Raw genomic sequence first — 22835 nt, forward strand, 5'->3', positions numbered from 1 at the left:
TTTGGATAATGATGCCCTTACCAAGATTCAATTTCATATTTTTCAATTATGTAGCAGACATTTTGACTGGAAATATTTCCATATTAATTTTACGACCACTTCTTCAGACAAAGTAGTGAGAAAGTACGTAAAATGAATTAATAAATGCAGTGTGATTAATATTACATTAATACTTTTGGGATTTGCTTTTTTAATATTAATTAGACTTTAGAAGTTACATAGCAAATAATATTATAAAATACCAAAGTAACGCGATTTGTTAAGTTTTTACACGGAAATTACTGAGCTGGTAGGCATAAAATTCAATTTAAATACGTAGTTTGAGCTCTGGGAAAGAATAAATGTTACCTTTCATCCCACTGCTGTGCATGGTCTAAGCCCACGCGATGTAAAGTGTAATCCACTTTTTACTGGTCTACTAAGAAGTCCTACCTTCTTGTGAGTCCGCGCGGGTAGGTACCACCATCGTGCCTATTTCTGCAGTGAAGCAGTAATGCGTTTCGGTTTGAAGAGTGAGGCAGCCGTTGTAACTATACTTGAGGTCTTAGAACTTATATCTCAAGGTGGATGGCGCATTTACGTCGTAGATGTCTATAGACTCCAGTAATCACTTAACATCAGGTGCGCTGTGAGCTCGTCCACATATCTAAGCAATAAAAAAAAAAAAAAGTGCATGGTATAAGTAGTTATAAATATTTCATGAACAGATATGAATAGAAGGGTTATTTTGATAATATCCTGAAAAGCACCCCCCGCTTTTTACAATAATTTTTTTTTTCTTACACTATTTTTAATTCAAATTTATTAAAAAATTTTTTCTATTTTTTAGTTGGATTTTCTATAAAAGCGTATTTTGTTCGTTTTTTTTAACTTTTTATTTTTTTTTCAGTTTTTAGTTAAATATTGATTTGTCTTCGGTCCTTAATAAGTATACCAATATCCGACGTTTTAGAGGGGCTCAAAATCATGTTCAAAGACTCCGTTACAAACATACATACATACGTCTGAAGCGAATAAAAGCGTATTAAAAAAAAGGCAAAGCTTTCGGTGAAAAGTTGCTAAAGAATATTCAAATACAACGTTTATTAAGACGACCAAGGTCTCCAAAAACCACAACAAATTCCTAGCGTCGTTATATATTCAAGAGCATTACGGTATAGTATTTGTATAGGTTATCATTTACATGAATGTTTTTGTCTGGGCGCTTTTGGATGACCGCCAGAGGGGACTGGCTGCTCGTTTGTACGTATTTCGCTGGTCATCTCTATTTACTTAGACATGTATAATGTAACATGTACTGATGTTGAAACTATTGCTTTGAGGTTCCATTCGAATTTTGTACAAAAAAGAGAAGAATATAAACTCTTTGTCGTGTTTTGTTGCTTAGCGACGAGCGGGTCCGATTTAAATAACCTTTTTTGTTCAACGCTCCGAACAATTCTTTTGTTTGAGTTTTGAGGGGAAGCTTTCTAGAATACACAGCGTTTTCTGTAGTCGCGTTGCAAATGAGCTTCAACTTTTTTATACTTTTCACGACCGCGCGGAGCTTTATCCAGCATCTAAGCAATCATGCGTTTCGGTTGGAAGAATGCGATTGAGATTTTAATTTTATGATAACGCGGGCAGCGGTATTCAATTTTTGATTTCTAAGTCCAGTATCTGCTTACTAACAGGATCAAGATTACTATATTTTAATTTCGGTTACTGATCTTAATCCGGCATCACCGTCTTCATAGAATTTCGAAATACAGACGCAAGTATGGATTTCATAATGGTTGGCCTTTTATAAAAACTGTTTTTATGTTTAATATCTTTTGATTTATTAACGCTAAGTCCAGAATTATACCGATAATAAAGTTTACAATGGATATTGAAACGGATATTATTTCTATAAGATTTTAGAAATAATATACATACTGGTGGTCGCGTATCTTGTGAGTTCGCATGGGTAGCTATCACAACCCTCTGTATTTCTACTGTAAAGCAGTAATTCGTTTTGCTTTGAACGGTGATGCAGCCATTGTGCTGTAAAAACTAAGACTTAAAACTCTCGTGAACTCGTCCAGACATCTAAGCAATAAAAAAATAACTTTACCAATCCAAACTTGTTTTTTAAGGGAAAAATAATAAAGTAGTAGTAAATTAATTCATATTAAATACGAAATATACATATGTGATTCCACATTCTACAGAAACCCTCTTCCTTATAAAATACTAAAAAAAGAAAATTATAAAGACAGTTTTGAATAATCTTGGGTTACATTAATGGAGTTTTAGCAAGGATCCCTATTTAAAAAAAAGAAAGAATATAGCCTATGTCACTCGGGGATAGTGTAGCTTCCAAACAGTGAAAGAATGTTTCAAATTGGTTTAGTAGTTTCGGAGCCTATTAAATACAAACAAACAAATCTTTCATCTTTATAATATTAGTATAGATATGTCCGAGACGGTCATTAGTTTAGTAGCTAAACGAAACGCAGCACGATTCCTGAGAGATGGCAGCACGATTGCGGTATCGTCGGAACTCGGCTAACTTCTTGCTACGACAGAGCCTAGCCGTTGGAGGCGCGTAGACGTAGACGCCACAGTGATGCCAACTTGGGGTTTTTCCCCCTAAATTTAGGGGGAAGTATTTGGGATTTTTAGGGTGAAAATTTTTTTAGGGGATTTTTTAGGGAGAAAATAAATTTTTCTCATTTATTAATGTATTTATTTATTGGTTGATTTTACGTATGACGTACTGACAAAAAAACAATAAATGATTTATCGTTGTTTGAAAATCTTATGTAATATTCTTATACATAGAACCATTTTTATTTAAAGCTTTATTATAATAAAAATACCAAGGTAAGTTAATTTATAAAATATTATAACAATTATAAATATATATAATTAAACTTTTCATTTACTGAAAAAAATTTAGGGTATCTTGTTTCGAATTTAGGGGATTTTAAAATAGGCTTAGGGGGAAAATTTTGAGCAGTTGGCATCACTGAGACGCCATCACACTTACCAACCAGTCTTCTTGAAGAGCAGTGCTTCCGTCCTAAGAACTGTCATTCTTTTTCGTTTGCTAACGTCAAGAGAAGATTTCTAAATTGTTCTAAGATCACAAACGTGATTGGTGTACTCAATATTTCTCTTAGCTCGATCACCCTATTCGCCCCTACGATGTCTGAGGATGGTGTTAATAAATGTGGCTTCTCCGACATTTAAAACAATAAATAAAATATAAAATTTCTCACAGATACAAATACAGATATACGCATTCATATAATAGCACTGGAGTACAATTCAAACATGCATTGGATGAGACAATGCGTGCATTGTAATACGGAAATTGCCATCGTACGAGAGCCATTGTTCTACTGTTTGTTAAACACACATCGCATACAGCAACTGTTGATTGTTGCTTCCAATTATACACCTACAAGTATCCAATTCAACACATCAAACAGGTATGGTATAGATTTGAGTATTATTCGAGATATCACAGACAAACAATTCAGAGAAGCAGCACTAGTTAAATTATTCAATACATTCCAATCAATTCGTTTAAGTAGTCTAATATAAATAATTAATAGTGTGAAGTTTTTAAAACCATATTTTTACATGTTTGTATGAACGTATGAACGATGTCTGAACGATGTCTGAACGTATAATAATATTCCCATAACGTATTTAAGTGTATAATGATTGGTTAGTATTGATCTGCCAATAAAATAGATATTTAGGCTCATTATATACGTGATCATTTTTTTCTTTTTTTTAAATGATATTTTAAACCCCGTTGAGATTTACCATCCTCATAATACCATATTATATTACCGATATGGCATTATAAAGCAATTGGTAATGTTTACGTTACGGGACTTTAGATCGTCTTTTTAATTTAAAAATCTACATTGTACAATAGTATTTATGTCACTAGAGACCACGAATAAATTAGTTAACGTTGTGTATTACCGATTTTTTTATTTTTTTTTATTGCTTATATGGTTGGACGACCTCACAGTCCACCTGGTGTTAAGTGGTTACTGGAGCCCATAGACATCTACAACGTAAATGCGCCACCCACCTTGAGATATAAGTTCTAAGGTCTCAGTATAGTTACAACGGTTGCCCCACCCTTCAAGCCGAAACGCATTACTGCTTCACGGCAGAAATAGGCGGGGTGGTGGTACCTACCCGTGCGGACTCACAAGAGGTCCTACCACCAGTAAAAAATTAGTTCATTAGATCTTCATTAGATTTTAGTTTCATTAGATCTTAGATACATATATAATAATATCTATTACGTGTACATATATATCTATTATCACAAACCATCTCTAAATTTCTTTGCGCAATGTTAGGTACGATAGGTACGTAGGATTCATGTAACCTCTATAATAATATGATTTATGACATAAATCTTAAAAGAGGCTATAATAAGTTATACAGGTGACATAAATGGTATTTCGAACATTGAAACATTAGAAGAAGAAACAATATAAATATTATAATATTTTTGAATATTGAAATACTTATATGAAACATAGAAACTGGTGAAGCAATAGCTATAAATGATGTTTCTCTTTATTGAGCAACTCAGTTTGCGCTAAAGTTTTACCGGGCTAAACTTTATTTTAATGTGAATAAAATGATACATTATATTCATTTAAATTATTTCTTGTGTATTTTAATTTAAATATTTAAAACGTTTTCACGCACCTTGTTAACATGATCTCTTAGTATGTTCGAGTAGACCATCGCCATGGCTTCGAGTGCCATGAAGGTCATGCAGCCCACCACCCACGGCACCAGAAACGCGACGTTTTCCTGAAACAGTCTTTAGTATGATATACATATAGTTGAGGTTTAATTAAAAGAGTTTCTTTAAAATTTAAATTTTATTATATCAGTCAGTGTATTTTGGTTATGTGCAAAATGTGTATCGGTAACTAACGATTTAACTCATGCAGGTTAGCATTGCTGCAATGAACATTATATTACCGATTCCTTCAAAAATTAGCTTGGAATTTTTGAGCATATTTTTTTCAGAAATTAGGTTGGGAACCGGTAGTCAGGTTAGTTGGCCTCGCAATAAGACTTTCAAAATGTTATTGGCTGTTTAAGAATATGCTGTATTTCTGTGTCATATTTTCAATGGTTCTCTTATAAGTAGATATTTTTAACTTTAATCAAAACTGTATTCCTCTAACAAGTTTCAACCTAAATAAATTACACTAATGCTTGGCATTTCAGTTACAATTAAGTATCTTTTGAAAAATATTAAAATATGTGTGACGTCCTTACATTAAAAAAAGGTAAAAAAAAATATTGTACTTTTTATTTATGTTTGTCAAAAAGAAAATATTTTATCGTTTTGAAACGTAAATTGATCTTTTTTTCTTATATATAGATATGTACATATGTAGTTGAACAAATGAGATATTGGTTTATTTGGTGTTTTGGTTACCGCAGCCTATAAGCCCTATAATGTGTATGTTGCCACCTACGTAGAGTCATGTCATTCAACTCACAATTATATTGATCAAAACTCTTCAGAATGCGTATCTGAATCAAGCTGATATTTTTTTATAATTGTATTTAACCCCTTTGAGCTCACAGTAGCTTAACTCCAGCAAGCTTTTCTATTTCCCGCTTAAGCTCTCGGAGCTGTTAAAAGCTGACGTTAGTGGACGAGGATTGTAGGCATTTGTGACGTCATTAATGTCAGACAACGTTGGGAAACTGTTTTCTTTATCCCGACTTTCCATTCCTACTTTGACTTAGTCCAACACTGTGATATTGTAGATAAATATTAAACGTTCGCGTTTAATTTAAGATACGTTGCCTATCTAATTTAACAACCATAATAATGTTAAAATAAATAAATAAAGAGTAATGTGTTAGTAATTTGAAGATTGATTGTAAAGAAGTTTTTAGGAATTCGACTATTATAAATTTTATGTTATTGTGTGATAATATAAAGACATCTGTAATTTCAATAGACACATCGTTGTAGTTGTTTGTAGTCGTCGTGGCCTAAAGGATAAGACGTCCGGTGCATTCGCACCTAGCAATGCACCGGTGTTCGAATCCCGCAGGCGGGTACCAATTTCTCTACTGAAATATGTACTTGACAAATGTTCACGATTGACTTCCACGGTGAAGGAATAACATCGTGTAATAAAAATCAAACTCGCAACATTATAATTTGCGTAATTACGGGTGGTAGGACCTCTTGTAAGTCCGGACAGGTAGGTACCATCACCCTGCCTATTTCTGCCATGAAGCAGTAATGCGTTTCGGTTTGAAGGGTGGGGCAGCCGTTGTAACTATACTGAGACCTAAGAACTTATATCTCAAGGTGGGTGGCGCATTTACGTTGTAGATGTCTATGGGCTCCAGTAACCACTTAACACCAGCTGTGGTGAGCTCGTCCACCTTTCTAACTAATAAAAAAATTAGTTTTCACAACATTTATCATCTTAGATAATTTTGGTTCATTTCAAGACAACGAGGACCAATGAGAGCCGAAATATTCTGTGAATGTCCGTCAAGCTCCGATTGGCTGACTATCTTTCACGTTTATTGTTGTTTTTCCCAGCGGACCACTGATTAGAGGGCCGCAACTAAACGACCCTTTTACAAGAAATTTCCGATCCATTATCGTGTTGGTTTCACGTGAAAGCTTCAATTTGTTACAAAGGATTGATAAGGTCTTTGTATTCATTGAGCTTTGAATGAACAAGAAAGTATAGTTTATTGTATACCATATTACATAGCTTAGATATATTTTTTGGGGGAATAAAAATGACGTATTTAATACTTAATAACTATCACGATTACGATTTATTATTTTTCCGAATTCTGTCTTTTGTTTCTTTTGTTTTGGGATATTGTGCTAAAAGTAACTGAATTCTACACACGTGAGCTCTACCTGCATTATAATAGTTGATACTTCAACAATTACTTCTTAAATAAAATCTTGTTGGAATTTTAGAAATAGAAATTACTACTAATATGTTATTTAAATTAGTTAATGTCACCGAAAAGGCTTGTAGGTTTCTTCAAATTTCATGAATCGTGATATGAAATTGGCTTAGTAGAACTGGCCGGACAAACAAGTGACAAAATAGGAAGTTTGTTTTAAGCCAATTAATTAGTGATAATAATATAGTCTAATATTGAAAACAATTTCAAATATGACTCATCCGAAATAACAATGACAAATTTAAATACAGGCCAGTCCTTTGAATTATTCAATTTGAAATACATGTCCCGTATTTAATTACGGGCCGTGTCATAATACTGAGCGAACAAAAGGCACGAATATATTATGTTACACACGTTTCCCTTTTCACGACAACGCCACGAGAATTTTCTGGGACACATTAAATACCCTTCGGAATTTTCAAGAAGGAACGAAATAGGTTCCGCACTCTTGTCGAGTGGAGTCCACTAAGCACTGGATCTCGAGTTGTATGGTTCTGAGGTTCTTTGATGTACGCATTTTGGGGTTCCGCGAAAACGGAAGTCCTATTAGGGAGGCCTTTTCATCCGTTTGACTCGTTGAGGTATTTTCAACGAAATATTAACTTCGACTTGAATTTTTTAATGTGAGGTTTTCTTTTATTAATGATGTTTGCCTGTAAGATTCTGAATAATGAGTTTAAGGTTCAATGGAGTGTTCGTTAATTCTGTGTGTTTGTATAAAAAATAAGGCTTGTTAAAATGAATGATTCACGAAGGAAGTTTTTATTGAATCTTGTTGACTTTTATTGACTACATGTGTATAAATGGTCGTATTTGTCTTGATGTTTGTTTTAAAGGTTTTTTATTATTATTCATCATCGCTGTAGAATTTGGTGTACTCTTAGTATATACTGTAAGAACCCAATAATTAATTACAGTCCAGTACAAAGAATAAGAAATGAGTTGGTATTTATCAATATCTACTATTATTTACATACTATGTATTGTAAATACATTCATATTTATATTATAAAGCATGCGGTGTTTTTGGACTATTTTTGTATCTCATCTCAATAAATCTATTTATTTATTTATTGCGCTAGACTGGTTGATTAAATGATTTAAAACAGTAACGTGCTGTTTTATAACACTTTTATTAAGTACATTTATCACTAGATCGCATCTATTTAGTTCATCGCTGCGGATAATGACCGTTAAAATAATTAAATAATTAATAAAATTTTCTATAATTATAAAAAAAATTAACAATACTCACTTTATAAATCCCGTAAAACAGGAATATGCTTAAGACGATCATGAACATCTGCGTTCCAATTATCGCGAAATACGCTATTTGTACACCTGAAACAAGTAATATATATCAATCTACTAATACAGCGCCCGGGGATAAATAAGACGGGAACGTGACAAGACAGATATTGAGCGTATTTTAGCTACAATCGGCCATCTGTTCAATGGTCCACGGAGAATTTGACGCTTGTGTTCCTGGAATAAGGTTGTCAATTTTCTATCGCCAACTGTTATTGTAGTAAATTCTATAAATAATCCACGAGAGCGACCCGTAAAATGGCAGCTCTGAAAGTATAAAAATATAAAGGTCAAATCTATACTAATATATAAATCTATAGTGGTTTTTACGGATGTTCCCTTATAACTACTGAACCATGCAACCGATTGACTTGAAACTTGGTATCCATGTAGAAAATACATGTACTTAATGGATAGGCTAATATTTATATGAATGTTGGACTCTCTACACCAGTTGCGGGGGCGTTAATGATGAGAATCTTTGCGGGGGTGAGAAATAATAATGTTAATTTTAAATGCTCAGCGAAGCGGACGGGTACAGCTAGTAATAAATAAAAATACAATATAGTAGGTAGTCTACCTGTGAAGTTGTCCGTTGACAATATTGGCCCATTTGAAACGTAATTTATGTATGGCTGCCAATGAATTCTAAATTCAAATGAATTTTATAATTCTAATTCAGTAATTTGCTTATTGATTAGTTTATTGTTTTCACTACCTTTGTGCCTTTTTCTTCAATATGGACGGCATAAAAATACAGTAATTATAGAATACGAGTCCCGTCGCGGTGGCAATGCCCCATAAATGGCTCAGAACATTAATGACGTGTACGGAGTGAATACTGCAAATGAAGGCACGACGGTGAAGGAAAGCACAGTGTAATCAATAGACACGAAGGAATGGGTTCCACACAACTGTTTTCCTGAGCGCTATTGTATGCCCTTCTTTAAGAGGCTTAAAAGAAGTCACGAAAAAAACGAATACTAAAATTGGAAAAAGTAGAAGGTGAGTATGTTCATCATCATCATCATTTCAGCCTATCGCCGTCCACTGCTGGACATAGGCCTCTCCAATAGATTTCCAGTGCGACCGGTCCATTGCCACCTGCATCCAACGAGACCCAGCGCTTTTTACTAGGTCGTCGGTCCATCTAGTAGGTGGCCGTCCCACACTGCGCTTGCCAGTACGTGGTCGCCACTCCAGGATCTTTCTGCCCCATCGACCGTCCTCTCTTCGTGCTATGTGGCCGGCCCATTGCCACTTCAGTTCACTAATTCTACGGGCTATGTCAGCAACCTTCGTTCTTCTACGGATCTTCTCATTTCGGATTCGATCACGTAGAGAAATGCCGAGCATAGCCCTCTCCATAGCTCGCTGCGCGACTTTGAGCCTTCTAAAAAGATCCCTAGTGAAGCACCACGTCTCCGAGCCGTAAGTCATCACTGGTAACACACATTGGTTGTACGCCTTTGTCTTAAGGCACTGAGGTATTTTGGACGAGAAGACGTTGTGCAGTTTACCGAACGCTGCCCAGCCGAGTTGGATCCGTCTACTGACCTCTCTCTCAAAGTTGGACCTACCTAATCGGACTGCCTGTCCTAGGTATATATATTCATCAACAACTTCAAGAGTAGAGCTCCCAACAGTAACTATGGTGGGTGCAACATGGACATTGTACATGATTTTTGTTTTGTCCATGTTCATTATAAGACCCATTGGATGACTCAAAACTTCGAACCAACAACAATTAGTTCATGTAGCTTAGAGACCGTTTGTTGTACCTTATAAGATCGAGCGTTGTCATGTAGGAGCAACGGGGATTTCTTTATTTTATTGATTTGATAGCTCAAAACCTACGTGGTGTTAAATGGTTACTGGAGCCCATAGACATCCCAACGTAAATGCGCCACCCACCTTGAGATATAAGTTCTAAGGTTTCAGTATAGTTGCAACGGCTGTCCCACATCCTTCAAACCGAAACGCATGACTGCTTCACGGCAGAAATAGACAGAGTCACGGTACCTACCCGTGTGGAGTCACAAGAGGTCCTACCACCAGATAACGAGCGATTCATCTCAAAAAACTCGAAACATTTATGGTATAAGCTATACCGTAAAAACGAAGCTATACCAACATGCTATGTGAAGGGCGCTGCGGGCTCGCACAGCCTTGTAACAAGCCAGGGTTTGTAATTATCATGTTGTCAGTACATCCATCATACAATATAACCTTAGATATTGGCCAGTAAATAATGGAACTTGCCCATCATATATATATGACTAGATAATAATGACCTTTTATTTGATAAATTCTGTTTTTTAGAAATTATATTTAAATACGAATTTACATATTGATAAAATGATGAAATATGAATAATATTTTTCGATTTTACTGACAGAATAATAAAAAAATATGAACTGGTTTGAAGATAAAATCAAAATTATCGATAAAGTTGATTATTGAAAACACGAATAAAACAACATTTTCTGAAAATAGATCGTAGCTAGATCGATTTATCGCCCCCCAAATCCCCTGTTTACTAAATTTTATAAAAATCGTTGGACCCATTTCCGAGATTTAGATTATATATATGAGTATATTTATATACAAGAATTGGTCGTTTAAAGATATAAGATTTGTAAATGCGTCTATTTACGAATAAAATCAGCCAAATTAGATTCGAATCGTCTTATGAAATTTTTTTAGTAGTTCCAACAAGAATAATTAATTTGCTATCATCAAGCTCCAAAGCCATTTCTTCCGTTCGGTGTTTTCATGATGTTCCAAGCGAAGTTTGAATATTGTCCTAGTACTTATTTACTAGTTACCCATCATTTATTAAACATGTCAAATCTTAACCTTAGATTGAAATTTATAAATTTTGAAGGACCAAAAAATTATTATACATTTATATATTTTTGAATATGACAATATTTTATTTTTCAATGATATTTTAGAATAATCGATCGCTTGGATTAATTTACATCGTCTGAACCTTTTTCGTCTGTGTGTTGCATGTCGCGTGACGGTCGGCCGCGGAGTAGGGATAAAGTGAAAGGCGCTCATAAGAGCAGCCAAGGCCAATATGGCGGCGCCTATAGTTCGCAGCAGCTGACCGTGTAGTGTATAGACTATTACTCATTTGTGCCAGTGCCCCACGCTATTTTGTTTGTTTTTGTCAGTGCTTAATGTAACTGTTGTTTGTCAGAGTTCAATGTCTATAATGTGAAAAAAAGTTTCACTTTTAACATGGTTTCATAAAACCACACAATCCTTTTTTTCTTCTTCAGTAAACTTCCAAAAGGTTTTCGATTAAGATTGGTTTTTGTTTGTATAGTTTTAATTTCTCATACACAACACGTAGGTGGTTTCCGAAGAAACGTTTTCGATAATGTCCGCTATAGTCGGGATAAACGAAAACGTGAACTGTGTGTGGGAATTTCAAGTTTTCTGACTTCAAAAATGAATCGCCTTACGAATATGTTTGGAATTAGAAAAAGCTTTTCACTGATTTTTTCGCTTCATTCACTAGATGTGTGTGTTTCCTTATTTTTAGTTATTACGTATATGGATGAGCGAGGTCCCGACCCACCTTGTGTAAATGATTATCGGAGCCCATAGGCATCAATAACGTAAATGCCACCATCCATCTTGAGATACTGGTGGTCACCTCTTGTGAGTCCGCGAGGGTGGGTACCACCACTCCGCCTATTTCTGCGGTGAAGCAGTAATGCGTTTCAGTTTGAAGGTTGGGGCAGCCGTTGTAACTATACTTGAGACCTTAAAACTTATATCTCAAGGTGGGTGGCGCATTTGCGTGATGTCTATGGGCTCCAGTAACCACTTAACACCAGGTGGGCTGTGAACTCGTCCACCCATCTAAGAAAAGAAAAAGATAAGTCTTTGTTTTATAATACCACGGCTGAACACCACTTCAGGCTGCAGAAACAGACAGGGTGATGGTACTTAACCGTGTGGGCTCACAAACGATCTACCGCCATTAATTAGCAAATTATTATTTTTATTTTTGAAACTATTCAAACATCGGTGACATCGCTGGACACGAATGCACCGCTCATCTTATCTTTTAAACTTATCCGACGACTTCAAACTCATCTTATAATTTTCGTTTACGATTTCAAATTAACGGATCACTATCCAAAAGCAATTCTCTTGGACAACCGCACACCGCGCAAACGTTTCGAAAGGGAAACATTGCTATCCTAAAACAATTCGGGGTCCTTAAAGGAACTCGAGCGTAAATCGAATTCCACATTCGGGATTCTCGATTTAAGCGACTTGAAAGGTATTTGATATCCGCCCCTATTAACACAATGGTGTACATTTCGGTCCACACCACGACTTGATAATGAGAATTCTTCGTTTATTTCACATCTGTGGGGCGCTGGGACGTTTTAGAATTGCTTACGTATATAGATGACGGCGTCTTGAAATCGGATCGCAATTTGCGTGGTAAAAAGTTTTTTGTTACGTGAAAAATCGCAAAAGCTATGTCATTGCGTTGTCAATAACGTCACTCACCCTGCGTCTTCATTATTTACATAGTTTTTCAGTCAGTCAGTCGATTAAGCGCATGCTTTTGTTGTATTAGGACTGTCATTGAAATCTGCTTGGAAGATACTTTGACTTTTGATTCTAGCTTTCACCTATCGATTATGATGTCATCGAGTAAAAACCCATAGACACAACCGATTCAGCTTCTCACCGCATCTTCCCAGTAGACTGCGATCCCGATGCAGTGGTAGATACAGCGAAGCACTGCTTTTGCTAGGGCAGAAGTTGGGATTTTTGTTAGGTTAGGTACCGTGAATTCGCCCACCAGTCAATATGAAACCAAAATAGATTTTTGAGGCAACTAACATATACCTTTCTTTCTATAAATTCAGAAAATCTGGGAAACTATTATTTCTTATGGCTTCAATAAATTCATAAGAAAACTTCTTAATGTAATTATTTTTTCGTGCGAAGTCGTATTATGTCCGAGAAACTTTCATTCTATTCACATCCACAGCTTTTATAGGAAGAATTTGTAATTAATTTGTCGATTTGGACAATTCGGGACTTAACTACATGAATATTTCATTTTATTTTGAGCAGTAATGAATGTTTGTGTATGCTACATTTCACAAAACAAATATTGTCCACGATCGGGACAAATAATAAACTAGTTTGTGGAAGTGATGTTATATATTTTTAGTCCGACAATTAGATGATTAGATAAAATATTTGAATATTTATAAAAAAGGCGCCAAAGTCGTGATTGAGTAAAAAATGCACAGATAACATAAAAAATGAGGATATGCGTTTCGTTTCACGCTGTGAAGAACTTGCACATATATCAGTTGCAGAGAATTCCACGGACTAGCCGTTTTAAGACAATGGCGTAAATTCCTTCCCCAACGATCCGATAATGACGATTCTTCATACCATTCTCATTTATGGAAATACCTTCAGAAATTACTTTGAGGCCACGGTGCTTATTGCAATGAAGAGAAAAATGTTTTTAAGCTGTTTTTTCTATTATTTACAACACATTATTTATTATAATTAGTGGTCTGCTGTTTCAAACCCGGCAGTTTAGCGGTGCCCAGCATGTCTGCTAACAATGTGCACAATCACCCAGATATTACGCAAAATATGTAATTTTTGAGGCCTTGATTAATCACACAATGTTATTGATTTATCGTAGTAGTGTATTAGGGAAGGGTATTTGGACATGGCCATTGTCGCATCATTGATTCGAATTTACCGGCCACGCCATTTTTATGTTAGTGTGACGATAACATTTAAATATCTGATAATTTATCCAACTCAAACTTTAGCAGAACAACTGTTTGATCGACAAATATATTTTTTTCTTTTTATTATATGAACAATGAATTATCCAAATTAAATTCGTTCTTCCGAAATAGAACAACCGAAAGCTTTCAACATTTTCTCTCAAGTAAAACCATCACAAAATTACGGCTGTAGCTGTTAGGGAAGATAAATTAGAATCAAATTATGAATAGATAAATTAATATTAAAGCAATTATAAGCCAACAAGGTTTTTGTTATACTCTCAAACCAAAGTTGTTGTAATAAATCAAAGGAACTCTGAAGTAGTTAATAGAATTATAAATCTTCAACACAAGTGTCGTCGGAAGCCACCGCATAACAACGGAAGTATGGCGCTCAAAATAAAATATATTTTCTTTTAAGAAATTGTATTATGAATTATAATACAACAAACATTTACATAAAAAAATAACTTTTGTCTGGAGACGATGTGCAAGCTGCTCTGCAGGCGTTTTACGTAAAAACATCCGGGTGATGGAAGGCCGGCTATCCTCGACCCACGTCGGTTCTGACCCAGCGAGGTATTCCATGGGATAACCCATTTTAAACGGCGCCATCTAGCCGAGCTTCGGATAGCTTGCCGACCGAGAGGTCTGGTAGTCGTGGCGCCGACGACCGCCGGTCCGGTGTCCCGGGGGGGGGAGGGTGATGGGAGGGATGTGCTCCGCACTAAACGCTTCACATTCCCCCATTTGACTTTTCATGAGTTCTGTCTCACGCGAGGTTCGGACGTGGGTTGTTGAGCGACAGGAGTTTTTTAGTAAAGGACCTTTGTCTGTGAATTTGTAAATGCTACCCTTAACAATGGTATTCTGGCTTATGTTTCAGTATTTCTGTATTTATCTTTGGAAGCCTGAAAATACTTCTTTTGACCCGTTTTGATAAGTCTAAGTTGACTGTCATATAGCCAAGAACAAATTTAAGAACAGAAATGTATGCTTATGTTTAGAAATACATCGTGTTAAATTACCAAGTTTTAAATGTATTTAAATAATAGTCGAGTAGCAAAATTTTGTCTCTAATATCATAAAAATAATTTAGTGGAAAATACAGTCAGATGACGATCACGATCTTTCTTTTAGTACATGATACTTCCATTTCACGCACTACAGAAGAAGATTTTTCGGATTGTCGATAATGCCAATCTAACACATCACTTGGAAACTACGAAGGGATTTCAGCTCTCTTTGGGTTTCGTATCGTTTGTTCTGAGGATTCTCTTTTTTATCATCCCATCGCTCGCCATCTGAACAGAGTTCCATACAAACAACATACCACCTAGAACCACTATTTTAGTCCATAGATCTTTTTTGTCACGTACCATCCTGCTTTAGCATGAGCATCCCTCCACGTTGCTTCCTGGTCATTGCTAAGTTGACCGTGACAGCTTACTGTCAATTGCGTTTTAAGTCGTCTGTCTAGAGTAGAAGTAAAAAAATCTGAATACTTATTAATGATTCGTATAAAAAATAAAATAACTTTACTTCAGGTACCTACACAAAAACACAAAATTACAAGACATCAATTGCTTAGTTTTTACTGGTGCTAGGACTTCTTGTGAGTCCGCACGGGTAGGTAGCACCACCCTGCCTATTTCTGCCGTGAAGCAGTAATGCGTGGGGCAGCCGTTGTAACTATACTGAGATCTTAGAACTTATATCTCAAGGTGGGTGTCGGCATTTACGTTATAGATGTCTATGGGCTCCAGTAACCACTTAACACCAGGTGGGCTGTGAGTTCATCCACCCATCTAAGCAATAAAGATAAAAAATAGTGTTCATAAACTCTAATAATCACTTAATACCAAGTCGACTGTGAGCTGGCCAGACCGCAATCAAGAAAATTAGTAACGAAATATTTAAAGCGTATACAGTTTCTCTTTTAACTTAATATTCGGCTGCAGAGTCATCGTGCGTATAGATTATGGAAATTCTGATTGGAGAAATTTGAATTTCAATCTGGATTATGTGTTGCGACGTAGCTGTGTACACACGGGTCCAATGTATATTTTTTTTGTAGATTGGTTAACCAGGTCACCTGGTATCGAATGGTTAATGAAACTGATTGATGTTAGTAAGTGAATTCCGCTGGGCATCTTGGCTGACTGGTTCGCGACGATATAAACAAGATGATGGTAGCTACTTTGAGAACAAAAATAAATAGGGATAACATTGAAAATTATCATCATCATCATCATAGTCGGTTACTATTGGCAGAGCAATTGTGGTCATGTGGAATTTTTGTTTGTTATACCCTTGAAAGCTGTTCTCCATAATTCGCGAACTAAGGCTTGGCGCACTCGGTACGTGCGGTTAGGGTAAAGTTTTTCACTTGATCAGTTCAGCGCATGATAATGTAGAGATTTAAAAAAAAAACTGTCTCGCATTCTGAGTTGAGAATGTCTTTGTGAATTGGCGGTAGTTCTTTTTGACGTTCAACAAGTAAGTACTTTCATTTATGTTGAATATATTTTTTTTTATTTCATTTGATTTGATTTGATTTGATTCTATCAGAATGTATGTAAATGAATATCCCCAGTGCTCAATCAAGTCGATTTTTAGTTAAAAATTTATTTATTAATACAGTGCAACCTCGATATAACAAATGGTAAGGGAGCAAATAAATATTCGTTATATCAGGTAATTCGGTAAACCGAGGTTTGTTATATTAAGGTTAGGTTGGTCTACCATTTGTTATAACAAGGTAAAAAAAAATAGTTTTATTCACCTCAACATTACGTATTCATCTTGTTATAACGAACAACTACTAATAAGTGATAACACATTTTTATCAAATTACTCTGTATGTATTTTCTATATTTTAAAAACAATTACGTAGGTAACAACATTTTGCTTTACATTAATAATCAAAATAAGATACAGTAAAGTCTGTAAAAGTAGGTATCAAGGTGGGTTCGTTCATCATTTAAGTAGTTTAATGTTAATTATAAAGATTCGCACAACAAAACTCACGAATTAAAAGTAAAAAATCAACAACGAACGTCCCATCAAACAAAACGCTGATTTTTAAAACTAAATCGTGTCAAGGTGTAAAGTCAACAGCGTAAAGGAATATTGACTCTTATGGACAGCTCAAGGGGATACCGAAAATTTTGTTGAATTGAGGACGCCGTTATATTGAGGTTCGTTATATTAAGGTTGCACTGTAGTATGACCCTTGTATTGTTGCACCCTTGTATTCGATTGTGCACAAGAAAGAGCTTGTGGTTTTCGACCAATGTATGCTAAAAATAATAACGAAAAATACAATACGTGAACAGAGGTAGATGGTGTAAATCACACCGGTTCGCGGTTGTAAATTAAGCGTATCGTGTAACAGATGTCAGATCAATTGAATACCAACCTATTTATGTTTGTAATTAATCGAGAGACAAACTTAAACTGGTTTTTAACAAGCTATTTTCTTTAAAAGTCGTCTGTATTGTTGTATTTATATATATATATTTTTTACTGGTGGTAGGATGTCTTGCGAGTCCACATGGGTACCACTACTACCCTGCCTATTTCTGTTGTGAAACAGTAATGCGTTTCGGTTTGAATTTTTGAGACAACTTAGAACTCTTGTCTCAAAGTGGGTAGTGGCATTTTGTAGATGTCTATGGGCTCCGGTAATCACTTAACACCAGGTGGGCCGTGAGCTCGTCCAACAATCTAAGGAATAGAATAAAGTGTCTCTAGTTTCCACAGTACAGGAAAGCCCAATTTTGTGGTCGGAAGACCTTGCGTGACTGTTATTATCATTAATTGCTCTCAGATAAAAATGAATTCCGAATATGAAACTAATAAATGATAATGAATTCAATATGAGAATCCTTTCATAGCTATCCGAGTTCATTAAGTAGCTTTTCGGCTTTTCCCGACTTACAGAAGTAAAATAGTCAGCCATTTATCTGGTAAATTTAGTACCTACTTGTTTTTCCATACTTTCGATTTATTATGTGTATGTACATAACTGTATTCATAATCAATATAGTGATTTAATATTATGTGTATATGGTAGTTGACCAAATAAAGGCAGCTCTAAACGGTCCCGTTAACGAGTGCACAAGAAGGGCCGCGGTACGCGAGGAATGGCGACGTCTGGTGAAGCGCACCACCAACCCAAGTGATGACCACGACCACTCTGCCAAGAGTGCATACGACTGAGAAGAAGAAAAATGGTAGATGTATATTTATAGAATATTTTATGTAGGTATGTAGTGTCTTCATCTTGATAGACCACTCTAAATATTGTTAATAATAGTGCACCGTAACATACTTTTTTTTAGGGTCATTGCCGAACCTTATACGAGGTCCCCGCGCCTAGGGGGTGCGCGGGGTATGTGGGATTGGTCCGCTATATTTTTAGGGCCCTACCACATTAAACGACTCCCCTGCACTATTACTCCCGACGTCCTATCTCCGCACGGGGTCAGAACCCGGTCAGAGTAGGGGTGTTTCCGCGATCAACATTATAACGAGACTCACGGCGCCACCTCGAGGACGCCTGACGGGTCGTCGAGGTAAAAGTCGACGACCAACGCCGCCGGTCTCCGCAGTACGGCAGCCCTACCAGGCCGCTCGGGCGATGCCCCTACACCGCAACATACCTGCTGTATGTGTTTCAGAATTTCTGTTGATAAAACGGTTGTCTGGGAGATAGTTTTTAGCGATAAGACCGCCTGTTAGACAATTATACTTTATTTTTCGTGGTCCACACTATATACGCGGCACAAACCAAGGACGCGGACCGACGAAGGAGCCTTCGAGCCGAAATGAAGGCTCAGGAACGCCGACTGTTTCGTTACGGTGGTCCGTCAGGTTGCCCAGGCGACGTCACTGGTGTCCGGGGATACACCGCTTGGTCAGAACCAACCTGCCGGCTCAGAACGCGACATACTACCAACGTATTGCTCCGTAGAAGTTTCGTAAAGTTTCGTAGACATGGTCTCGCTCCCCTTAGTTGCTCCATAACCTTTACCAGGGAGAAAGTCGTCTCCTGCAGAGACTGCTGGGTGAAATCCTTTCTCCGACCCCCGGCTCGGTGACGACGGATCATTGCGGAGTGGATGAGCTCTTCTCAACGTTCGCTCTCTTCCGATCCCTCGCCTCCTTCTCTGAGATGATGGACTCGCAGAAGTGGAGCATCGCCTCCCAGGACTCGTCGCTGCCGAGCATCGTTGACACGATTATCGGGAGCGAGAAGTCCGGTCCTATTTGCAACAAGAAGACACTGCGCTGACACAGCCCCGCGGGGCAGTGCGCAAGCGTGTGCTCGGCCGTATCGTTCGTTGGTTGGTTCTTGCAAAGGTCGCATCGTCACGCATAATCGGCGGCGAGCGAAAACGCCACCTTCGAGGAGACAGTGCGATTTTTTCGTATCGCCCTGACTACGACTGTACGTCGCGACGTTTTTGCACGTCAGGGCGCGGAATCATAGAGAGATTCCGTACAGTGCTATTTTCCCTAGCAAGAGCAGTGCTTCGCAGAATCTACCACCGGATCGGAAACGCGACCCACTGAGAAGATCCGGCGAGAAACTCAGTGGGCTGTGTCTATTGGTTAGTTCGCTCGTCGAGCCCTTCGTCGCAAGCGACGGGTTCGACGAGGACGGTGACCGGTGCTTGTGGTGCCTAAAAGCACCGTTAGTGGATCAGGAGGATCCGTAATGACGTGCTTTGGGCGACGTCGACGGTTTACCATTCGGTCTACTGGGTCGGGTATGTCATTTCCAGCGGCTACGATGAGAGGGTTCTCATGTCGTCCGCCTTCTCAAAATGGCGCAGCGATGCCGACTGTAGATACTTACTAAAAGAGTCGAGCTCCAGGTCATCGTGGAGATCCACATTCCTAAGGAACCAAGGCGCTCCGACGGCTATCCTGCAGAATCGTGATTGAATAACCTGAAGGGATTTCAAGTGGGTGCGGGCTGCGTGAGCGAACACTACGCTTGCATACGTCATGACGGGGCGTATACAAGTTTTGTAGAGAGTTACCTTATTACGGAGGGACAGTTTGCTTCGACTACAAAGCATTGGATAGAGTCGTCCTAGAATAAACGCGGCGCGGTCGCGTACCGTTTTTATATGGGGACGGAATGTCATCCCTCTGTCGAGGGTGACGCCTAGTTATTTGATCTTCGAGACCCACGGTATGGGCTGGCCAAAGAGAGTGATGGGACTAACGGCGGAGGTGTTTGCGCGCCTACTACGGAGTGGGATGCTCGAAGTGATGTTCGGAGGGCGACCCCTTTTGAAGAGCACCGCTGCGCTTTTCGTGGGGTTGATGTCAATTCGCCACTTCCGGAACCACTGTTCCATGGTGGCTACTGCGATCTGGAGTCGCCGATGAAGCAGCGACATCTTCCTACACGAGTAGTAGATAGCCGTGTCATCGGCGAAGAGCGCTAGATGGGTCTCCGAAGACCGGGGTATATCGTTGATATACAAACTAAATAATAACGGGGAGAGCGCGGAGCCTTGCGGGACTCCGGCAGTCAGTTGACGGGGGCGAGAACGAGTTCCCTCTACTCGATATCGAAACGAACGGTTCGACAAGAAGTCTCGTATGATGAGCACGAGTCTGTCTGGCACTCCCATGTTGTACAGTTTGTAAATTAAACCGTTGTGCCAGACTTTGTCGAACGCCTTCGCGATGTCGAAGAAGAGGGCACCGGTCGGGATTTGTTTACGTCTATTTAGTCCTATCAGGATGTGCTCCGTGAGGCGGTGCACTTGTTGTACGCACGAGTGTTTAGAGCGGAATCCGAACTGTTCGTCTATGAGAATTTTGTTCGCGGTAACAAAATCCCAGAGGCGTTTCCTAAGGAGCCGTTCGTTAATTTTTCCTATCGTCGGGAGGAGACTGATCGAACGGTAACTAGAAGTTTCGTTTGACGGTTTGCCCGGCTTATGTATACCGATAACGTCCGCTTCTTTCCACACCGCGGGAAAGATGCAGTGCGTCATAGCGGCATTTCAAATTGTAGCCAACATTGCTATCAGTTGGACTGGCAAGAGTTTTAGCGCGCGGTTACGGATGCCGTCGGAGCCGGGTGCCTTCCTAAGTTGGAGGTTGTGGATCGCGTCTCTAACTTCGTCAGTGGTAATGGGGGGTAACGCGTCCGAGGGCGGCTGGGAAGCTCTGCGCTCGACCTCCCTGTCGACTAACTCGGTGTGTTCGGGGTCCGCGTGTTGAGTGCTGGTGGTGCACTGCTCTTGCAGTGCATCGGCCAGCAGCTCAGCCTTGTCATCGTCATCGAATGCCGGTGGTTGGCCTGAAGGGCGTACGAGGGGAGGCATAGTAGCGGTAGTTTCGGATTTGAGAGTCCTAGCTAGTCGCCAGTATGCTTGGTGGGAGGGCGCGAGTTGTTCTAAATAACTATGCCAATTATCGTTACGCGCGTCGCTTAAGCGGGAGTGGACTTCGCGTTGTAGACGACGCATCCGAATCCGGTTTGAATGCGTGGGAAGACGATCGTAGGCCCGGATTGCCGCGTTCCTAACTCTTAAGAGATTCCTAAGATCGGGGGACAGTCTGATGCGGTGGAAGCTGTCCTCCACATCGACTTCTTTTGAAGATCTAATAATCGCGGAAGAGATGTGATCGGTAATGATGTTTATGGATTCGACGGTGTCCTCGGGGGATAGATTCGAATCCGGGCCGTAAGGGAGGATTGGCGGAGCGGCTTCGGCTAGGCACGTGCCCAGCTTATTCCAATCCACCATGGTCCTCGTAACAGTGACTGGGCGTACAGTGCTATAGACCGCACCACCCTTATATATAGGTAGCACACCACCGTGTCCCCACCCACCGTTTGGCATGAGCCGGCTCGACGAGCCAGAATCGCCATCAGTCGGGGGCCCAACTTCTCAAAGTGAGCGCGAAAGTTATGACGACCATCGATCATTAGGCCTAGGTACCGCAACCCGGTCACCCTGACCTCAATGCAAACGTCTCTAATCACCAGATGGCCCTCAGACGGGGGCTCTCTTGCGGCCCTATGAAACAGCAGGGCCTAGGATTTCCGTGACCGTGACCTTTACCGGGGCGATTGTACAATTATAACTGTCCTATTGACAGTATTTGAATTTTAGTTGTATTTTGGTATTATGTACATATTTGGTATGTATATATTTGGTATATATGTTTGGTATGGCTATGAAATATGTTTCTCTCAATAAAATTAAGTAATATTTGTGAAGTGCCTAATGTGTGCTCTGATGTGAATTCGCGAGTAAATATTCATGATAATATTTGTTTAATTTTAGATTTTAGCTTCTCAATTTAGGAACAATTTCGTGTTGTATTTACTGAAGCTTAGACACGATTAAGGCAATTTCAAGCTTTATACACGCGTTTATTTAAGATTTTACAAAATCTAAATACTCGCTATAGGAAATGAGTTAATTTCACATATGATAATCAATTCTATTGAAATTGAATTAAGGTAAATGTTGACAGATAAACTGGCTAATGCTCATCTAACATTTGGGATCTTATGAGATAATAAATATTATGTATTATGACATTTTATGGTATTGAGTGCGCCGCGACCATGTACTACAAAACTTCTTTTCGATGAGAGAACTGACCTTAATGGTCAAAACCAAAGTACAAATCCTGAGGTAGATACAAATCTTTATACCCGTATAAATATTACTATATGTAAATATAACATGTACT

General features: G+C 38.4%; 1 protein-coding gene across 1 annotated transcript in view; it reads right to left on the bottom strand.

The window, feature by feature from the left end:
• Positions 1 to 22835, bottom strand: part of LOC114241790 (uncharacterized) — a 60652-nt gene that overhangs the window by 13005 nt on the left and 24812 nt on the right. Inside the window, exons 4-5 of the mRNA XM_028172758.2 lie at positions 8240 to 8325; positions 4714 to 4821 (exon numbers count right to left, since the gene is read on the bottom strand). Of these exons, the coding sequence (XP_028028559.1) occupies positions 4714 to 4821; positions 8240 to 8325 (194 nt within the window). The remainder of the gene's footprint in view (positions 1 to 4713; positions 4822 to 8239; positions 8326 to 22835) is intronic.

This window comes from Bombyx mandarina, chromosome 13 (genome assembly GCF_030267445.1).
Source record: "Bombyx mandarina strain Sakado chromosome 13, ASM3026744v2".
Classification (NCBI taxonomy): Eukaryota; Metazoa; Arthropoda; class Insecta; order Lepidoptera; family Bombycidae; genus Bombyx; species Bombyx mandarina.